Below are 19,153 nucleotides of genomic sequence, written 5' to 3' on the forward strand. Positions count from 1 at the left end.
CCCCCGGGGACCGCACCAGCAGAACCAAACCTGCGGCTTCAGGCGTCTCCCGCCGCTCCCCCCCCTCCGCCCCGAGAGCAGCCCGGCTCCGGGGGGCCACAGCAGGGGCAAAACCACCCGCCGAGGCTCCGCTCCGGCACCCCGGGCTCCGCTGCCTCCCGGAGGGACTGCCGGAGCGAACCGGGCCGGGCCGTGCGGGCGCGGCTGCCGCGGGAGGCGGAGGAGGGGAGCGGGCCGGGCCGATGGCCGCAGCCGCCCGGGCGTCCCTATCCACGGCTTCCTTTAGGTGGCACCGCTCCTCCAGGAATGAGCCGCCCGGAGCCTCCCGGCCCCTCGCAGCCCTGCCCGGGCCGCGGCCGCCGATGACCGCGGGGGGCTCCGCCGAGGTCCCGCTGCCGTCGGAGCGGCCCCTGCGCTCTCCGTCTGCCCCCGGAGCGGCCCCTCCCTCCATCCATCCCGTGCCCGTCTCCCCCGTCCTCCCTCTCACTCCTCCAGCCAGTAAATCCGATCTAGGCTGATTCCTCTCACGTCAAACCACATGATCCCATAAAACATTCATCGCCTCTCCATCCCTGCGCCCCGCTCGCTCGCTCCCGGGATACAGTGCAGCAGGCTCCGCGCTCCCCGCCGCCGCCGCCGGCTCTGCCGCCGCGGGATCCGCCGCAGCCCCGGCCCCGTGCGTGCGGCGGGCGGGAGGGAGGAAGAAAGGAAGGAAGGACGGACGGAGGGAGGGACGGAGGAGGCAGGCAGGCAGGCAGGCAGGGAGGGGGAGCCTCGCCTGGATGCTGACTCCAGCTCGGGGGCTGCTCATTCCCCCGATGAGCGAGGGCGCCGGCACAGGGAGAGCCCCCTCCCCGTGCGCCGCAGCTCCGCGCTCGGGCTGAAGTTTTGCACGAGGATCTGCCCCGCTTTCGCAAGGATTGTACCGCTGCCGCTCGACTTTGCGCCTCCAGACGTGCCTTCCCCGACCCCTAAGATGAAGAGGGCGATAGCTGAAGGTAGGTGCGTCCCCGCCGTCGTTTTCCCCCCCCCACCCCCACCCCTCCTTCGCCGGGGCTCCCCCGCTCCCCGGGGGGCGGCAGGGCAGGGCGAGGCGGCCACGTCCCCAACTTCGCACCGCACCGGGAACTTCCCTCGCTGCAACTTTTTTTTTTTTTTCCTCGGCGGAGTCGGCGGGAGCGGCCAGGTCCCGCAGCGGGAGAGAGGGGCCGGACCCCGGGGGCTGGGCTGGGCTGAGCGCGGCCGGCGGGGTACGGCGGGAGCCGGGCGCTCGGCCCGGGAGAGGCGGCGGGGGGGGGGGGGGGGGGGAGCGGGAGCGCCGCGTCTGCAGGAGCGAAGAAGAGCCGAGGCCGGAGGGGGAGCGAGCACCGGGCTGCGCCCCGGCACGGCACGGCTCCGGCCGCGGAGCGAGGCAGCGGGATGGAAGGAGAGCAGCGGGCCGAGCCCCCGCCAGCCCCAGCCCCGCGGGGGAACCGGTCGGCCGCCCCCTGCCTCGCCCGGCCTTGGGATGCCCGGGCTGCCCCCAAAGTTGGAGCAGGCAAAGCGCCGCCGGGGAAAGCGGCACCCCGCGCTCTCAAGCCCGCATCCCGCGGGGGCTCGGAGCCGCTGCCGCGGCGGAGGGGGCCGGAGCCGCAGCGTCCGCGGGGAGCGAGAGGGGACGGGGGCAGCCCGGCTTTCCCCCCCGCCCCGCTCCCAGCTCCCCGGCGTGCGAGCACCGGCCCCGCTCCCCGAGCGCGGCGGAGGAGCCGCGGAACGCACCGGGCCCGGCCGCATGCGGGTGCCTCCGGCCGGGGAAGTTTGCGGAGGCTCCGGGCGCCCCGGAGGGACGGCGATCACCGGGGTGCGGCGCGGGCGCCCCTCGCTCGGGGTATCTGTCCCCTGCTTCGTCTCAGCCCGGCTGTCCGTTAGCTGGGAAGAGCTGGGGGTGGCAGGGGGGGACCCCCACGTCGGCTCGCCCCGCCGGGGGAGAGGCACACGGCATGCGGCGGGGCCGGCCCGGCACAGCCGGATCCCCCGCCTGAAAACAGCCCTTTTGCGTCTGCTTTGGCAGTCCCGGCGGTAGCCTTTGCTTCCCGGCTGCCGGTGTGGAGGGATGGGGCCGGGTCTGTGTTGGCGGCAGCAGCCGGGGGCTGCGGCTGCTGTTGGAGCTGCCCCGCTGTACGGTCCTGCCTTGGCCGTTTGCGGTTGCTCCGGGTGAAAACCGGAATAAAGACCTAGATTTGGAGGAACACATGCTCTCACGCTGCAGGTTCAGACCACTTGGAGAAGCATGTGCCACGCGGGTGTGTTCGCTGGAAACCCAGCCCACGGGTTGCAATTTTTAACTCGAGCAATCAACCCATTGTAGGAGCTCCACCGCTGTCCAGGCTGCTGGTCAAGGGAGCGTTTGGCATGCAAAGCCTCTTGCTTGCACGGAGTCCCTTCCCGTGTGTGCCACCCCCAGCTTGCTTGCTGTTCCCATCAGTGACACAAATATTTTCTTCTTTTTTTTTTTTCTTTCTCTTTTTGGAGGGCACTCTGATTTATTTGTGGTTATCAAGGGACATAACCAAGCTCTGATCCAAATGACACACCGCCTCCTTTAAAGAGTTTGTATCATTTTTAATTCTGAAATAGCCAGTTTATTCCTGTTTGGGAAACACCTTGGGAGCAGGTTGCAGCGACAGCTTCTCCCGCGGGCCCTTAGGGACTACCGACATTTCGGCATCCATTTGCTATGCGCTGCACCGTAGCCCCGTGCATGGGTTACCCACTGATTTGAACCCAGTGGTTGTGTGCTTATGCACAGACTCACAGTGCCGAGCTGGTGGTGTGGGCTGTTTGTCTACCGTGATGCTGTAGGACGGCTGTCAGCAGTACAGTATCCAGGTGATGGGTGTGGTACAGGCACCCAGGACAGCCTCTCCCCCCCATTCGCGATCCTGCTGCAGCACAGCACTTTCTCTTCACTCTGACATTCCCGGCTGCTACCAGCATCATGTGAAATAACACAGAAGATAATGAAATATAAAAACTGTGTTACAGCAGCTTTATTTATAGAACAAGGCTTTGAGGGGTTTGGGGTTGAATTATTATTTTTTTTTTCCTGCAGTTTATGAATTGCTCCCGTGAGAGACTGGGTAGCCTGGATTGCTGGTAGGTGTGACTGTAAAGTCCTTATGAACCTTGGGAGATTACGTTTAGATGAGTGACCATCCTACTGTATCTGGACTACGTTTCCCACCATGGGCTGCCAGGATACTTCAAGTGCCTTGTAAGCCAGAAATAGCCATTAGGGGCAGTTGGACAGGCAGAGCTTTCGCCTGGTGTTCTCAGCACTTACTGCCTCATTAGCACAATGTATTTATATCGAAAGAGGTCTTTCCATGCTTATTCTTTTATAAAATTTATTTTAAAAAAAACCCCGGAACACAAAATTCTGTAATATGAGAACCCAAACCAACCTCAGAGACTACTTATTCACTGATGTGAGAGCAGCTCTTTCTTTTTCTTGAGAGAAAACACCGTTCATCAGTGTATTATTTTATATTTCCTTTCTCTATAATGTTCATTTTGTATCAAGGTGCTGCAGCATTTCCTGGGCTTGGTCCCCCCTTCCCCACCAGGCAGCTCGTAGCTCAGACCTATATTCTGTGGGACAATCAAAGGGTGTGTTTGAAGGGGAGGAATTCCTCTAAAGGGGAATATTGGGGCAAAAAGGTGAAGGTGCTGTTGCACTGCTCCGTGCCTGGGCATTGTGTCAGTGCAGATGTCGTCGTGTCCGTGCTGGTTCTGTGATGTTTTCCCCGCTAAGAGCGCTAGAGAAAGCTGGTCCAGAAAATAAGTTAATTAGAAACGGAGAGAAAGCTGCCGCCGCTCTCTCCACTGCTGTGGCTTGTAGGCAGCATGTGCCTGTGCTGCTCACTGCCAGCACGGGGAGCGTGGCAGTCCTGTCTTAACAAGCCACGTCCTTTATTAATTGCCTCCATCTCGTGTTGAGATGCTCTGGGCTTTGCTCGAGTAAAACCCTCCTGGGAGCCTACGCTGTTCAAAGTGCGAAGGAGTCGGTGGCGGGAAGGAGCAAGGGGAGGAAGGCGGCAGTTTGCTGCACAACGGAGATGCCTCCCTCTGCTTTCGTCTGCTACCTGCCCTGCTCAGGGGGCTTGAAGGAGAGGGCAGGGGAATGGCTGTCCGTCTGTACACTCGGCCTGGTGGCTCTCTGCAGCAGGGGACGTGGGGGTCCACAACTCCCATCCCCACAGATGTCTTGATAACTCTGTGCCAGTCATTGTGCTCGTAACGAAGGCCTTGTGCCTGTGTAATCCTCTTCTGACACCAACGATGCCTTTGGCCATTAAGCCTTCCAAAGGAATAAGCAAAATGTGAAAATCCAGCAGCACGTCTGTGAATTTTCCACCTTCTTCGGCTCAGAAGCAGCGAGGGAGACTGTGAGATGGGGACAGGGGAGGGGAAGGATGCTCCGGAGGGCAGCTCTCAGGCACACTGCTGCACACCCTGCACGCACAGTGATACTGGCTGTGGGGAGCTGCTGCCAACCCTGGAAAGCGCAGTGTCTTCCTTCCCTCCCCATCCTCCTGAGCCTTGAGGGAGAGGAGGAGGGAGAGGAAAAATCAGTTGAGCCAGAGCCTTAGCACAAAGCAGGACAGGGAAGATTGCAAAGAGCTGAGCTCTAATCTCTGCTCTGAGCCTGCCCACGGCTGCTGTGCCAGTTGCTCACGCAGCTCAGCCCCGCCGTGCTGCAGGGTGCATCCTGGTGGAGAGGCTGAAGCTGCAGTCCCAGTGCAGGATTCACCCTGCGCATCCAGCCGGAGGCGGAACCGAAGGGAGAAGAAGAAAGGAGTCGGACTAATTAGGTGTGCATTCTCTTCCCCTTGGATTTGCAATGCTTTCTGCTGCTGTCACCTTCATTAAGACATATCTCTGAGTGCCAAGCTCCTCTTTTGATGTTCCTAAAGAGGGGTTTTTTTTTATGCACACAGTGGAATAGGAGTATCCCGTACCACTGCAAAGAGGCGCCGTTAAGAAGCAGCATCACGGTGTGGTGCCTGCAAGGGCTGGTAATTGCACCAGGGCTTCTCCCTCCTGTCCATGCAGAAAGCTTTGTGCTGTGTCCTGCAGCCAGATGGATCTGTCTGGGATTTGTGAGTAAGAGGGTTTCAGGGCTTCTCCATCACCGACACACACAGAGGTGTGGGAGGGAGGAGGGAGGCTTGTGATCTACAAAGCCCAGCCTCTCCTCCCCTTTCACGCTTGTGGTTGCAACTCCTGGAGGTTTCCAGAGACCAAGGGATGAGGGAGACAATTGTACTGAAAAGTCATAATCAGCGAAAAGAAGCAAAAGGTGAATCCTTCCATGTTTGCACAGAGATGCCAAAGCAATTCATACAGACTTTGCTAAAATGTGTAAACTCACCTCAGCCTGTGCTGGTGTCTTATTATGCTGTCGGAACACGCAGCAGCATGAGTCTTGGGTGGCTGATTATCCGTTGTGGTGGTGTTCAGTGATGATGTGTAGGCTCAGAGCAGAGTGGCGTCAAAGTGACACAGATATTTCCTACGGTGTGTGTGCAGCATGCGTGGAAAGGCCCTGCCTGGATGTAAGACAGAACACGTCTGCATGTGGTGTTGCACAGGCTCTGTCCGTATTTACGTTGCTTTTAAGAGAGCTCCTGGAAGTCAGGGCTTCTGGAGTCTGGTCTCAGCCCTGCTTCTGACTTCATTGTATCCTTGACCAGGTCAATGAGCCTTTCCGTGATTTAGTTTCAGCTTTTCCAGCTCTAACGCTGGGAGAGTGATGCTGAGTTATCTCCCAAGGGACGCAGAATATGCTTAAAGGCCAGTCCAGAGCTGAAATGTGGAGGTCTGTGCAATTGCCGATCACTTCTTTAGCAGTGACACAGTGTCAAGCAACAAGACCGATGATACTCTCCTTAGGGGTGTTGCTGCATCAACAGCAGGTTTGCCTCTCTGGTCCGGCCTGCCTTCCTCACAACCTTTGCATTGTAGCTTGGAGCTGATCAATAGCACCAGCAGATTTTACAGTATTTATTGTCCCTCTCAAATCTCTGCTCCTGGAATCAGGGGATTAGAAAAGTACTTGAGTTTTATTTTGTAGCCTTCCTGCCTGTCAAGAAAAGCAGAAGCATTGCACAAGATGTGCAAAACATTGAGGAAGTTGGAAGCAAGAAAGTACTGCAAAGCTGTGATTTTTAGTAGTTTCTTGGTAGCTCAGTAGTATGAGGAATCAGGCTGATGACTGGCAAGTAGCAGGCTGCAACTCTTCTCCCCCAGCCAGCCAGCAGTGTTAGGGTCCTCTCTGGAGGTGTCACAGAATATTTGCTTCCATAAAGTCATAGAATAGTTTGGAAGAGGCATCTGGAGGTGTCTAATCAACCTCCTGCCCAAAGCAGAGATAATTTCAAAGCTAGATCAGGTTGCTCAGGGGCTTGTCCTGTCAAAGATGGATGTCATCTCCAAGGATGGAGATATCCTCTCCTCCTCCACAGCTCAGACTTCTTGGCATGTCTGGCCAAGGCTGCTCAATCCCTTTGTCACCTGGCCTGGGTCAGGACCAGGAGTGCCCATGTGCCTTTGGCGTGGTCAGGGTACCTCTCGTCTGTCACTAGGCGTGGTGGTGGTGGTGGTGGAGCAGGAGCGATGGTGCACATAGTGCCTGAGTCCATGCTTGATGGGAGTAAGCTGGGGTGTCCCCATGAGTTTTGGAGCAGTCGTTGAGGGAGATAACAAGGAGGATAACCCTGAGAGTCAGGGTGCCTGGCAGAGCCACTGGGGAGGGCAGCAGACACTTCCAGACATTTCTGTCCTGTGTCTGTGTGTTTGCTTTTCTGACTGTGTTTGGGGGTGAAGCCCTTCGATGTATTTTCTGTGTACTTGTTACAGCTCTCCCAGCATGGTGTCCCACATCAACGTTAGCCAAAGCAGAGTTTCCCAGAAACTCTGTAGTCCTCAAACTCACCCTGCGCTGGAAACCTTTCCTGGACACTGCGCAGTGGCAGAGACCTCTCTGAGGACATGGTTTAGCATGGCCAAATCCCGGAATCCTGGAGGTGCTGGTGGGAGGTGCTCTCTGGAGGGTCCAGACTCCCACCCTGAGCAGGGCTATTGCTAACGTCAGATCAGGTCTGCTGTGGCTTTATCTAGCCAGGCCTTGGAAACCTCCAATGATGGAAATCTGCTGGCCTTTCCCAGCACTGGAGCTAATTAAAAAGCTTTTCCTTATGTCCGAACTGAACCTCCCAAACTGCAGTTCTTGGCCATGGCTCCTTGCTGTGTCATCTGGCCTCACAAAGGAGTGTTCAGCTCCATCATCCTTTTTAGTAGCTGTAGGCTGCAATTAGATTGTCCCTTCACCTCCTCTTTGCCAGACTCAAGCATCCTAACTCCCTCTACCTGACCTTGTAGGACATATGCTGTAGGCTTCTGACCATCTAGCTCACCCTCCACTGGACCTCTTTGGTTTCCCCACATTAATTTTGGACTCAGGGGCCCACAACTGGACACTGTGTTCGAGGTGCAGCCTCCCCAGTCCTGAGCAGAGAGGGACGATAACTTCCCCCACTCTGCTGTCCACGCTCCTCTCAGCACAGCCCAGGATGTAGTTGCCGTATTCATAGTAAGAGCAACCACCTGTTCATATGCACCTTGGTGCCCACCATAGCTCCCCGGCCGTTTACAGCAGACTGCTGCTCATGGTTTGCACCCTGGTATTGATGCACGGGGTTCTTCTGCCCCAGGTGCAGAACCTTATGCACCACTTCTTGTACCAAATAAATACTTTTTAATACTGTCCCTCTTTCACTCATTCAAAAAGCCTGGACATTTAGGTAAACAGATACCTACCTCTACATGCATTTATTTCCTCACTGTACTGAAGTGTTATTTAGCAGTGGGCCAGACACATTTGAAGAAGTCCAGGGTTCCCATCCTGCACCTACCTTCTCCAAATCACGGTGCTCCACCCCACTGACTGGTTGTTCCCTGTGCTGCTGGCCAAGTTCCAGTCCAGACAGCTAAGGAGAAGCTAGCCTTTGACATGGGTTGCCTTCTGCCCTCCACCGTCAACACCCTTGGGTGAACAAAGTCCTCTAGCCAAATGATACTTGTTTTGCTGCTTTCTTCTGGAGCTGACTCAGAAAAACTCTTCTGTCCTGCACATTTCTGTACTTTATCCAAGGAGGTCTCCATGAAGGTCTGGAGAGTCTTTATTGTCAGCTATGTATTGATCTCCATCCACACCTGCAGTTCCGCATGGAGATGAAAAAAGCCCCAGAGAAAGCAAATGCATCCCACCAGCAGAGTGATGTTCCCTGCCTGGATGGGAATTTCCAGCCCATCACAGCTTTGCTCTGTCTCCTGGGAGTTTGACATGTTCCCTCAGATGGCTCTTTGAATCTCCTTGCCTTTTTAACAGTTGTGCTTTCTTTTATCTCTCTGTGTTGCACCTTCCGGTGGAAACAAAGGAATGTTTGCATTCAAATTTGATGCTTTCTTTTCTTCCCTGAGTGCACGGGATAATTATAGTGCTTTGCATGGAGTCGTACTAATTGATCAGTTATTAGTGATAATTATAATTTACATGATGGTCTAGGAAGAAGGGGTACTTTTAAGGTAGAAATGATGTTCTAAGCTAACAGTTCAGAATTGCTTGCTGATGTGTCAGATCATCTCCTGTGTGCTGCTCATTGGGGAAATGGGTTAACTTTTTTTTTTTTTTTCCTGTTAGGAACAAATCTTTTGCAAGAACCATCTGGCTGCTAAATTCTTCTCCTGAAGCTGTGCAGTTTGCTGGGAGTTCATTTGCGTCTTTAGCTACTAAAGAGAAAGTAAAAGTGACTGATTAGTCTAAGACTGGGACCATTCACATCAAAGTGACAGATTTTGTGAGCTGGATTTGGGAAAGTGTTTAAAACTGGTGTGTTTTCATTAAATTTTGAAAACTGTGGGCAGAACTATGCTCTTGGCACTCCAGCACAGCTCTCAACTCTGCACCCTGCGTCGTTATGTCAGAGTGAATTGTGTGACTCTTAAAATTTGTGTCTGCTTGTTTGATGACTTTAAATATTGATTTTAATTGTGCGTCTTTCTTAAGGCTGTGAGTGATGATCAGAGCCGCGTACAATACACCATGTGCACAACACAGCAACGTGCACGGGGAGGAGATGTGAACTCAGTCTGACTCTTAAGCAGAAGGGAGGAGGGAGACGAAAGGAAAAACCTTTGGAGGCCCCAAATTCAGCTTTCCCTGCTTCCAGGCACTGCGGGGGGCTTTGTCAGAGACATGCAATCAGCTGCCGGGCAAGTCAGGATTGCAGGAGCCTTTTGCGAGCACTGGTGTCAGGCTGTCAAGGCTTCATGCCCTTCTCTGACAAAAGGCATCTTTTGAAATCCTAAGAGCAAATGCCGAGTTTGTTAAGATTGTCTTTGTGTCTGCAGAGAAAAACGATCATCTGAAAGGCGCTGGGACCTTTAGCACTTGCACATCTCCATGGCATCAGCATGTTTTTGAGGGGCAGCCCGAGCAGCTGGGGAGCAAACCCCTCTCCCTGGGCACAGGTCCCTTCCCAAGCGCACACACACATCCAGCATGGATCCGGCTGTGATTAATGCTTTCCATGCCCGTGCAAACGTGGTTAGCGTTGGCTTTACACTAGAGGGCTGTCTGTCCCTTTCCCTTCAGAGAAAAGGCATGAGTCCGTGCACTGCGAACGCTCCTGTCGTTCACAGCATCCACACGATTTGACAGCAGCCCGTTTTGTCAGGTGGGTAATGCGATGCAGGCTGGTATTTACTGCTCACCGCCTCCCTTCGTGCTGCACAAGAACTTCTGTGTCCTGGTCTGGAGGGCGCTTTGAAGCCATTTGTCTCGCGTGATGTGAAGCTGCTCTGGTGTTATCGCCAGGCTCTCTGTCCTGCACAGGTCAGCAGCCTTTTTGCAAGAATCAGCAGGCTTCGCACCGGCGGTCGTCTTCCCCTCCAGTTGGATCAAGCCACTTTCGCTGTCAGGAGTAATAGCACCGAGTGTTAGCGCAGGGGCTCGCTCTGGGAGGTGGGCATCTCCTGCTGCTGCCCTGTGCTTGTGAGGAGCTGCAGCCTCGAACGTTTGCACATCCCCTTCTGCGAGCTGTGGAGTGCACCCAGGCGGGAGGTGCTTTGGAAATGGCTGCCCTGGGGGCAGGAGGAGGGGCTGCAGTGTCCTAGGGATGAAAGAGATTTGGCAGCTTTTGTTCCATAAGCTCAGGTGGAACGGCTTCCTCTGGCTCTTCTGCTAACAGCAGGTCCGGGACCTTTGTGGGGACCTTGGCCACCATGAAGGCCAGTTGCTTCGGGTGCACGCGGGCACTCGTATCACAGATTTGTTAATGCTGTTCCCGCTCACCTTCGTCTAGACTGGGTTTAACTCTGGTGAAGATGAAACCAGCTGAGGTTTGCCGCCGCTTAACAAACTCGGTGTGAATTCAGACCTTTCCTTAAAGCGGCATGGCTGCCTGGAGAGATGCAACTGCAAACACAAGCCCCTCAGTGACTTCCAAGTGCATTGTGCCAGCTGCATTCGGGGCATTTGTTTCCGTCCTGGATGCCTGTGCAGTCAACGTTTGGCTTGGTTTGGGCAGAAGCGGTGTTAATTGAGAGCAGCCAAGTCCCTTGGCCTTTGCTAACAAGGGTCTGCTTCAGCGAGCAGGGCTGGAGGTGGGGGGGATGCGGTGGAGTGGCGGGGAGCCAGGGGAGGGAGGCAGTGGTGGGAGGGAGCACGGTGCTGGGCACACACTGAAGCGCAGACGTTGGTTCTTTGTCAGCAGCTGATTTATCAAGTCCAGGGACTTCTCTCCCTCCCTCTTTCCTCAATTTGCAGCTAATATATCCTGAAGGGAGGGGGGAATTAATAATGGTAATTACAGCAGCTCACAGTCCAGAGCGGTAGCATTAACCACATGCATAGTGATGGATGGTGGGAGACTGCGCTGCCACGAGGAAGCTGGACGTGGAGATGGCTTGTTGGACCTGCTCGCCGTCCACCACCACCTGCGGGCTGGGATAGCAGCTGCTGCCAGATGTGAGGCAGGAGGGGGATCGGCAGTGGGAGCAGGCTGAGATCTGCTGTCACCTGAACTCAGGGCAGGGGTGTCCCTGGGCTGAGCATCAGGGATGAGCCCGTTTGCTGCTCAGGTGTTACCTGCTGCAGGCAGGCATTACCTTGCTGCCTCTGGTCACCTGCTGCAGGAGCTGGGAGCTGCAGGCGGGCAGGAGGGCATTGCCTCACTCCCCATGTCACGCATCTGCCTTGCCTTTTTGCTCTGGCCCTGCTCCTCTGTCTAACTCTGTCTCTGGGCTGTCCATGGAGCACGTAAAGGTCTGCAGAGCAGCCCAGCTCTTCCCAGAGACTAACAGCAGTGCATGACCAGCATGGGATTTCGGCGTGCTGGTGCTGCCTTTCCCTGCCCGTGGTGTGGGATGTCCCCTGCCCGTGCGCCCAGCTGCGCGAAGGGAAGTCCCTGGGAGCTGCCCAGGCTGGGCTGGTGGGCTGCATCGCTCTGCCCCAGCCCCTGCTCCCCCCACATTTGCACTCCTCTGCGGAGACCGACAGTTGCCAAATCCCTCGCTTGGCTGGTTCAATTTCAATCCACAAAATGAATTTTAGGCCCTCTGGGTGAACCAGCATTAGCAGAGAGCAAAGGGATTCTGCCAGCCAAGCCCGTCTGGGCACTATGGGGGTGTCAGCTCTTGCAGGCTTTGGCATGTCAGCTCTAAGCCTCAATTTCTGGCATCGTGTGGCGAAGTGAGACTTTGGCTGGGGCTTGGAGGCAGAGCCTGGCTGATGCCCTGTGGCTTGCATCTCACACCGGAAGAGGTAACAGCCTTGGGTTTGGTGTTACCCACTGACAGATGAGCCACCTCTCCTGGTCTGTTTAGGAAGAGCCATTTCTAACACGATGCGCTGTTTGCTGTTGGGCAGTGGCTGTGGTCTGAGGGAGATGCGGTGTTTGGAAATCAGGCACTGGTTATTTAAACGGTGTCCCCAGCTCAGCAAGCACTATTCCAGTTTTCCCAAGGCTGCATCCTCTCCGTCGTGCAGCGGAGGGTGGTCCGAGCCCTGGGAAGAGGCTCTGTGCGGGGCTGGGATTGCTGCTGGTGCCCGAGCGATGTGCCTGCCTGGGCTCCACTTCCCCGCTCGAGGAGCAGGGTTGTGCCTGAATAATGGGCCCTTTTTCTCCCAGGCTGGAAGGGAGCACCAAGGGAGCAGCACAGCCAAAGAGAGATGTTTATACGAGTGGCACAATAAATGAATCTGAGCTGCCTCCTGGGAACCAGCCCAGAAGAGACTGACTTTCCTTGGCCATGGCTTTCCAGTGGGAAATGCTCTTCTTTCACTGTATTTATTTTTGGCTTTCCTAGAGTTTTGCTAGGCTTACAATTAATCCTAAGCTTCTGGGTGGCCAGCTGGGCTGCGGGGACAAAGTCTTCTTCAAAGCAGTTTGCTTGGTGATTTCCTGAGGACCTTGGATTTACTATGGGCTTGGTAGAGCTCGACCTGGGTCCACCTGGGGTATGCACACACGCTGCTTTTCATGGAGAAGAGGTATTTGTGGCTGCAGCCTGCATGGGGAAGCAAGTGGAGAAGCCGCTTGGCACTCTCCTGTCAGATGGAGGGGGAATTTGCCCTCCCCTGGGAGAGACGGCAGCGGGTATGTTGGTGCTGGGAGCCGGCATGCGGGGAAGGGACCAACTGCGCGTTGCTGCGTGCATGAGTTGGTGGCAAGTTGGCACGGTGTGTGTTGCATGGGTGTTAGAGCTGGGCTTGCCTCTCGCCCAGGTGCGCCTGGCATGTTTTTATTGTCATGAGGATCCCCCAGAACAGACTTTGCCTGCTCCAGCCTTGCCACCTGTGTAGGATTACATGAAATGCCTTGGGATTGCGCTGTGATGGATGGGCTGCAGGACTGGCAGGCACTGAGAGGAGCTGTGCTGAGCTCCTCGGCATCCCAGCACTGCACGGTCTCTGCCTTTGGTGCAGAGGGGGATCCCAATCCTCTGACGTATTCCGTGCCTGCCTTTTGAGCTTGTTTTATTGGCAAACACCCAGTGGGTGCCAGCCAAGGCAGATCTCTGTGTGCTGTGGGCTCGTTTCTCTGCCTGCACCCTCTTTCCTTCTCTCACTGCAGCTGAGATGGAGCCTCTGGAAGCGTTTGAGCTGTGTCAGTTTTGGCTGGGTTTCTGAGCCTTTCTAGCTTGCTCCTCTCTTCCTAAAATGAAGGCTTCGCCGCTGCTCATCTGAGCATGACTCCCTTGTCATGGACATTTGTGCCCTGTTTCCTGCTCATAAAGCCACCCTGCAAGGCATGGGCTTAATGTGGGGAAACTGCTGCTGTCAAAACTCCTAAAAAACCCAATGATGAGCGTGGGGTTTTCTCCCTTCCCTGCATGCCGGTGGGAGATGGGTGTAGTTGAGCATCTGCTGCTGTCTGCTGCAATGCAGACAAGGTACGGGCCAGCGAGCAGAGCATGGGCTGCCTGGCTGGGGCACGAGGTCCAGCTCTGCTGCTGACCTGCTGTCAGGCAAATGATTTAGTGGGTGACATGCAGGGGCCACAGGCCAGCATCTCCCACCGCCCCGGTGTGTGACCGAGGCACACACCCCTCCTGATAAATCCTCGTCAGCATATCGTTGTCCTTCTGTCCAGAGAGAAGGGTGACAGTCGTCATGTCTGCCTCCCCCCGCCTGTCCCCACATCCCCTCTGTTCCTAAGATGCTGAGTGCAGATCGAACATCCCAGGGGAGGGGATCGGGCAAACTGATGGCTGGCAGCACCGCAGGCACCGGGTCCTGTCGCTCTGAGCCTGGGGAACGCAGCGCTGGACTGCTAAAAAAACTTGCAGGCTCTCCCTGCATGCAGGGCTGGAGCAGAGCTGGCATTTACTGAACTGAGAGATCCTGTGAATTAAAGGAATGAGCCTGACACTTGGCACCAGGAGACGTGGGAAGTGATAATGGGAGACAGGGCTATAATGGCACAGGAATCTCTCAGTATGATGGGAGCTAAATGACGCGGTAAGGAAAATTGCACCTCGTTGTGAGTGTCAAAATCGACAGAGAGGAAAAGGAGATGAACACTGTGTGCAAGTGCACCCCAACTGCTCCTGTAAAAGAACCTTGACCCACCTTTGGCTCAGGCTGGAGTCAGCCTGCCAGAGCAGCGCACATGATCCCCAGCTCCCCATCCTGCTTCCCCCAAACCTCTCAGGCTTGGGAAGGACAAGGCAATGGACATAATCGTTTGGGCCAAGCGCACGCTCATGCAGCCTAAGACCGAAATGCCCATCGCAGAGTGTGGACACGCCTGGATGCATGATACTGTGCACGCGTGTAGGGCTATGTGAGCAGAGGCCATACGTGTGTTTGGTCACGCAAGCAGGGCATGGTGACCACTGCACGAGGGGCTGATTTTGTTTCTACCATGGGACAGGGATGGAAATGATCATGGGATGAGCACGTGGCTTGTGAAGGGGAAGGGACTGCAGCTTGCTTGTCATCCAAAAGAGACAGGAAAATCAGAGACGTGGAACAAAAATAATTAAACAAATGGCTGTGCTGAATACAGGCTAATGACAGGCTCTGCCAAGCACCTGGGCAGCAGTCAGCATTGCTATCTGTTGCAGGGGCTGAGCCCTGTGTGATCTGATGGTTTTGGGGCTGATGAGGCAAGAGGCTCAGCACTGAGAAAAGCATAGTGGTCCTCCTGGTTGTCAGCTGGGAGCTGGGAGCATGATGCACATCTCAGTGTGGGGCTCTGGCAGCCAGAATGGATAAAATCTGGATGAGGAGAAAATGGGAGGTCTGTACATAAATCGGTGGTGCCTACTCCCTTGGAGAATCATGGTTCCTTCCACTCCCTTCTCTCCAAAAAGACCTACATTTCTGAGGACACAAAGAGAGTTTGACATGAAGAGAGCTCAAAGGGGCTGGACCTACTTGATGTCAAAGGGAGATGGAAAAGATGGGCCGGTATAGAGGAGAAAGCACGGTGACAAATGGCACAGAAGGATAGCTTGGCTGTTGCTTCTGATACAAGAGCCAGATGGCAACACGCAGAAAAGCGTAGGAGGAGAGTCTTTCACTAGCAGGAGAGTCCTCTGTAGCTGCCTCCCACAAGGTCCTGCTGAACATCCACAGAAGGTGCAGCAAGGGCCACGTATTTATATTTTCAGGAAAACATCCAGCAATGCCAACCTGCAGGCTGTCCTGCTTCTGGCAGGGATGGAGGAGAGCTGAGGCCACGAGACAGCCCTGCTGCCTGCAGGAATGCAAAGGGGTCATCACCAGCGCCCACCAGCTCCTTCTGGAAAAACAGCAGCTGGTGCCACCAGCCTCAGCACCACCGCTCATTACACCCTGTTTTCTCCTCACCCAACAGTTCGGGGTGCATGTGCATCCTCATGACCTGCTCCCTCTCAAGCATTGCCACCTTGATTTCTTGCTTCAGAGGAGCTTGCTAAGGAGATGAGGGAGTGGGTTATTATTCAAAGTATAACACAAACATCTGGAGAAGCAGAAACCAGGCTTGGGAAACAAAAGGTGGTAGGTAAAGATGAGTATTGAATACACATTTAGCAATGGTGGATATGCATTGCTCAGTGTTACCGAAGGACTAATGCTGAGCTACACGGCATTGCTGAGCTGCGACACTGGTGCTGCAGGGTGGTCCTGTGCCCACACCTCGGAGGGGAGACCCTCTGTTTCTCCCACCATGTCTGCTGCAGAAGAGTTTCTCCCTGTCTTTTAGCGGCTTGTGGCTGAGCCTGAGCCCTGTCCCACTGAGAGCCCTCCCTGACTGCTGCTTTGCTTCTGCTTAGCTGAAGCCAACCCTTCCCTCTCGGGCGATTCACTCACGGCTTGTTCATTTGAATTTGTAACAGTCCTTCTGCACACACTGTAAAGAGTATTTAATGTGCAGCGTTTTGCTGAGCCTGTAGCCTTTGGAGCTTTTTGTGAAGACTCTTTGTGGCCTCCCTGGACACATTATTGGAGCGATACAGTCCCAGGCACACTGTTGAAAGCAGATGTCGTGCTAGTTAATACAGAAGTGCCTCCATTGCTTCTTCCCAGGATGCATCCAGCCCTGGCTGTTCCTCAGATGGGGTAATGGAGGTAATGCTGGCTTCCTCCTCGGTGACCTGGGCTGCTCTACAGATGCATGGCCAAAGCTTCGTCCTCTCCACTGCGTCTGGTCCTCAGGTTTGCTCCTTCTCAGAACTAGAGGCCACCATTAAGAAGTTGCACGGTGCCACCCAAAAGGGTCCCTCAGCCCTGGTGGGCACCGGGCGTTTGTGCTCCCTGTGCAGCAGGTTGGCAGCAGTTCATCCTGGAACACTGTCTGGCTCTTCAGAGCAGCACTGGGAAATATGCAAATTTAACCTTTGAATTTACTGTGCTGTTCTTTTCCTGGGAAATGTCACTCAGGGCATCAAGCTGGGATTGCCTGGTCTCGGGAGGGGGGTGGGCATCAGTGGCATATGCTCTGTCTCCGGGCATGCATCCGGCTGGCCCACAGCATGGGGAGGGTCGTTCAGGGAGTCTCTAGGTGCTCGCTGCAAGCAGGAGATCCCGTGCTCTGGAAGCGCCTGGAGCTCACGTGCCTCCCCGAAACCGATGTGATGTGATGGGTGGAACATGTTTTGGTGACTTGAGCTGGCTCCTGAGTGACATAAGGAGGATTACGTCTCGGTCGCCGGGTGCTGGGCAGGGGAGCTGTCAGCAGTGACACATCTCACAGCGGCAGAGCCGGTCCCGGAGAGGGCTCCTCTGCCTCAAGGGAGGGGAGCGCTTCCAGGGTCAGATCCAGACGATGCTGCGGCAGGAGGGAGCTTCCTGTTCGGTTGAATGTGCAGCAAATGAAGATGAAGGGAATCCCAGCTGTCAAAGCTAGCAGTAACTGATAGGACCGTCCTAGCTCAGGCCAGAGACTAAGATGAGGAGTTGAGTTTACAGGCTGCCCCTGGGAGGTACCTATGGAGCCAAAAAATGGGTGTGATTACAGTGTGAGCAGGAGTGACTGTGGAAAGAAGATGCATTTCAGCACAGGTGTATAACAAAAGGCTGCATCAACATCCCTGGAGGGCTTTGCCCTGGCTGCCGGACCATCCATGTCAAAGCCTTTCCTGCCACATCAGCTCTGATGCTTTTATGAGCTCCTGCCAGCACAGATAGGCCTGTCTCTGCAGCGTTTCCACCATACCTATGTGGACTGTGCCGGCTTCAAGCGTGGCTTCGGGGAGGCAGAACACACCTGAAGAGCACTGTGAATAGCTCTGGTTGTGTGGCCCTGGTGCAGAGTGTTCCCTGCAGCTTTTTGCAGAGTTATTACAGTTGCCAGTACAGATCTATCTTTGTTTAGGACAAACGCTTCAGGGTCAGCAGAGCAGGAACTCTCAAAGAACAAGCCAAGGTGTGCAGCTGGGCTCTCCTCCAGGACCATCCGAGAGCAGCCAGCGTGGGCAGCTCCAGGCTAGCAAGACCCTGAAATAACAGAGCGGAGCGCAGCCTGCCTTCACAAGCATCCCTAAAAATAGCAAGGCAGGATGTCCATGTGATGGGTTTCAATAGGAAAATAGATTCATTTCCCAGCTCCCAGAGGGGTTTTTGGAAACAGCAGAGAGTAAATAAGGGTTTTGAAAGTGATGACAAATACCTTGGAGGTGCCCTTCCAAGCAGCCCTAACTGTTTGAAATTACACTCACATTTCCAGTGGCTCTGAGAAGGGGAGCGTGAGGCCCTGACGATCTCCAGATCTAGCATGCTCTTATTTGCTTGGGTGCTAATTAAGAGAATGTTGAAGGTCTGCTACGTATTCTGCAACTCCCTGTAAATTCAGATAAGAGCGATTACAAATCCATCACAAGGTGTATTAAAATCTCCTTAATTAATAAACAATAAACACGGCAGTCTCCGGGAGAAGGGCTGTGAGCACTGGAGAGGAACGCAGGACAGGGATGGACACCGAGTTGCGGAGCAGTGGGACAAGGTGGGGAGGATGCTGCCCACTCATCCCTCATCCCCCAGGAGCAAGGCAGCACAGCAAAGGGAGTCGTGCAGGCTCTGCACGGGAAAGCTGCTGACCTCACGGCTGATACCTGAGGGTTCAAGCTACTGCCAGAGCCGTGGGTGTTGCCACCTTTCCCTGTGGCTGCTTGGGGACTGAAAAAACATCACAGTCTTTGTATGGGCAATGTGGATGGAAAGATGAGAGCAGCGCAGGGATGGGTTTCCCCGCTCTGTGCAACTTGAGAGCGTGTGGCCAACGGCGGGTGTCACCCAAGGGACACTGGTTCAAGCCCCTGTGGCAAGAAGAAGGTCCCGTACCAGACGTGGCCAGAAGAGACAGCTCACCCCACAGCTATGCAGGCATTCTGGACTGAAAGATGCTGGATTATTTACACAAAGCAGAATAGCTCAAAATGGAGATGGGGATTAGAGTGCTATCACCTCACAGCAATGGCTTGCATGCAGCGTGCTTCTGACCCCACTGGCAAACTGGGATCTGAACTGGCCCAAAGCCTGGGTGAGTGCCTTAACCATTAGGGCAACTTTGAACTTTTCATGCACCTTGGACAGAAGTACCTTCCTGGTCTGCAGGCACCCCTTCCTGACCAAGTTTTCTTGAAACTAGCGGTAATACATGGAGCTTACACCATATTCACATTTCCTGATGAAAAATCGCCTCTCAGAAGGGGAGTCCTCACTTGCGTAAAGAGAAAGGGCGCTGGAGTTTGAGCTGCAGATGCAAGAAGGAGGTGGGTTCCTGGATGGGGAGCTCAAATCCTGAGTCGTAGTGGGTTTATGTCCCTGGAAAGCTGTGGAGAGAATTGCCCTACTTGCAGATGAGACATTTCAAGGAAATCCCGTGGGTGGTCCTTTCAGGGACCTGACAACAGGGGCTTTATCATCCGCTTGTCCTCTGGGAGCTGGCAAGGAAGATCCACAGGCTTTCCAAGTGACACGGAGCAGTTTCCTTTCCTTTGTTTCCAAATCTTTTTGCAATAGCTCGCTGAGGAATATTTCCATTTCAGGAAGCATTTCCTCTCCCAGACCTGGATGCTGTGCTGGTGTCACCCGCGTCTGTGATATGCTGCCTCTGGGGAC

The 19,153-nt window shown here is 54.9% G+C and overlaps 1 protein-coding gene across 1 annotated transcript in view; it reads left to right on the top strand.

Annotated features, from left to right (window-relative positions):
• Positions 1-278: 278 nt before the first annotated feature.
• Positions 279-19,153, top strand: part of RTN4R (reticulon 4 receptor) — an 80,520-nt gene continuing 61,645 nt past the window's right edge. Inside the window, exon 1 of the mRNA XM_054844846.1 lies at positions 279-998. Within this exon, the coding sequence (XP_054700821.1) occupies positions 977-998 (22 nt within the window). The 5' untranslated portion in view covers positions 279-976. The remainder of the gene's footprint in view (positions 999-19,153) is intronic.

This window comes from Grus americana, chromosome 16 (genome assembly GCF_028858705.1).
Source record: "Grus americana isolate bGruAme1 chromosome 16, bGruAme1.mat, whole genome shotgun sequence".
Taxonomy (NCBI): Eukaryota; Metazoa; Chordata; class Aves; order Gruiformes; family Gruidae; genus Grus; species Grus americana.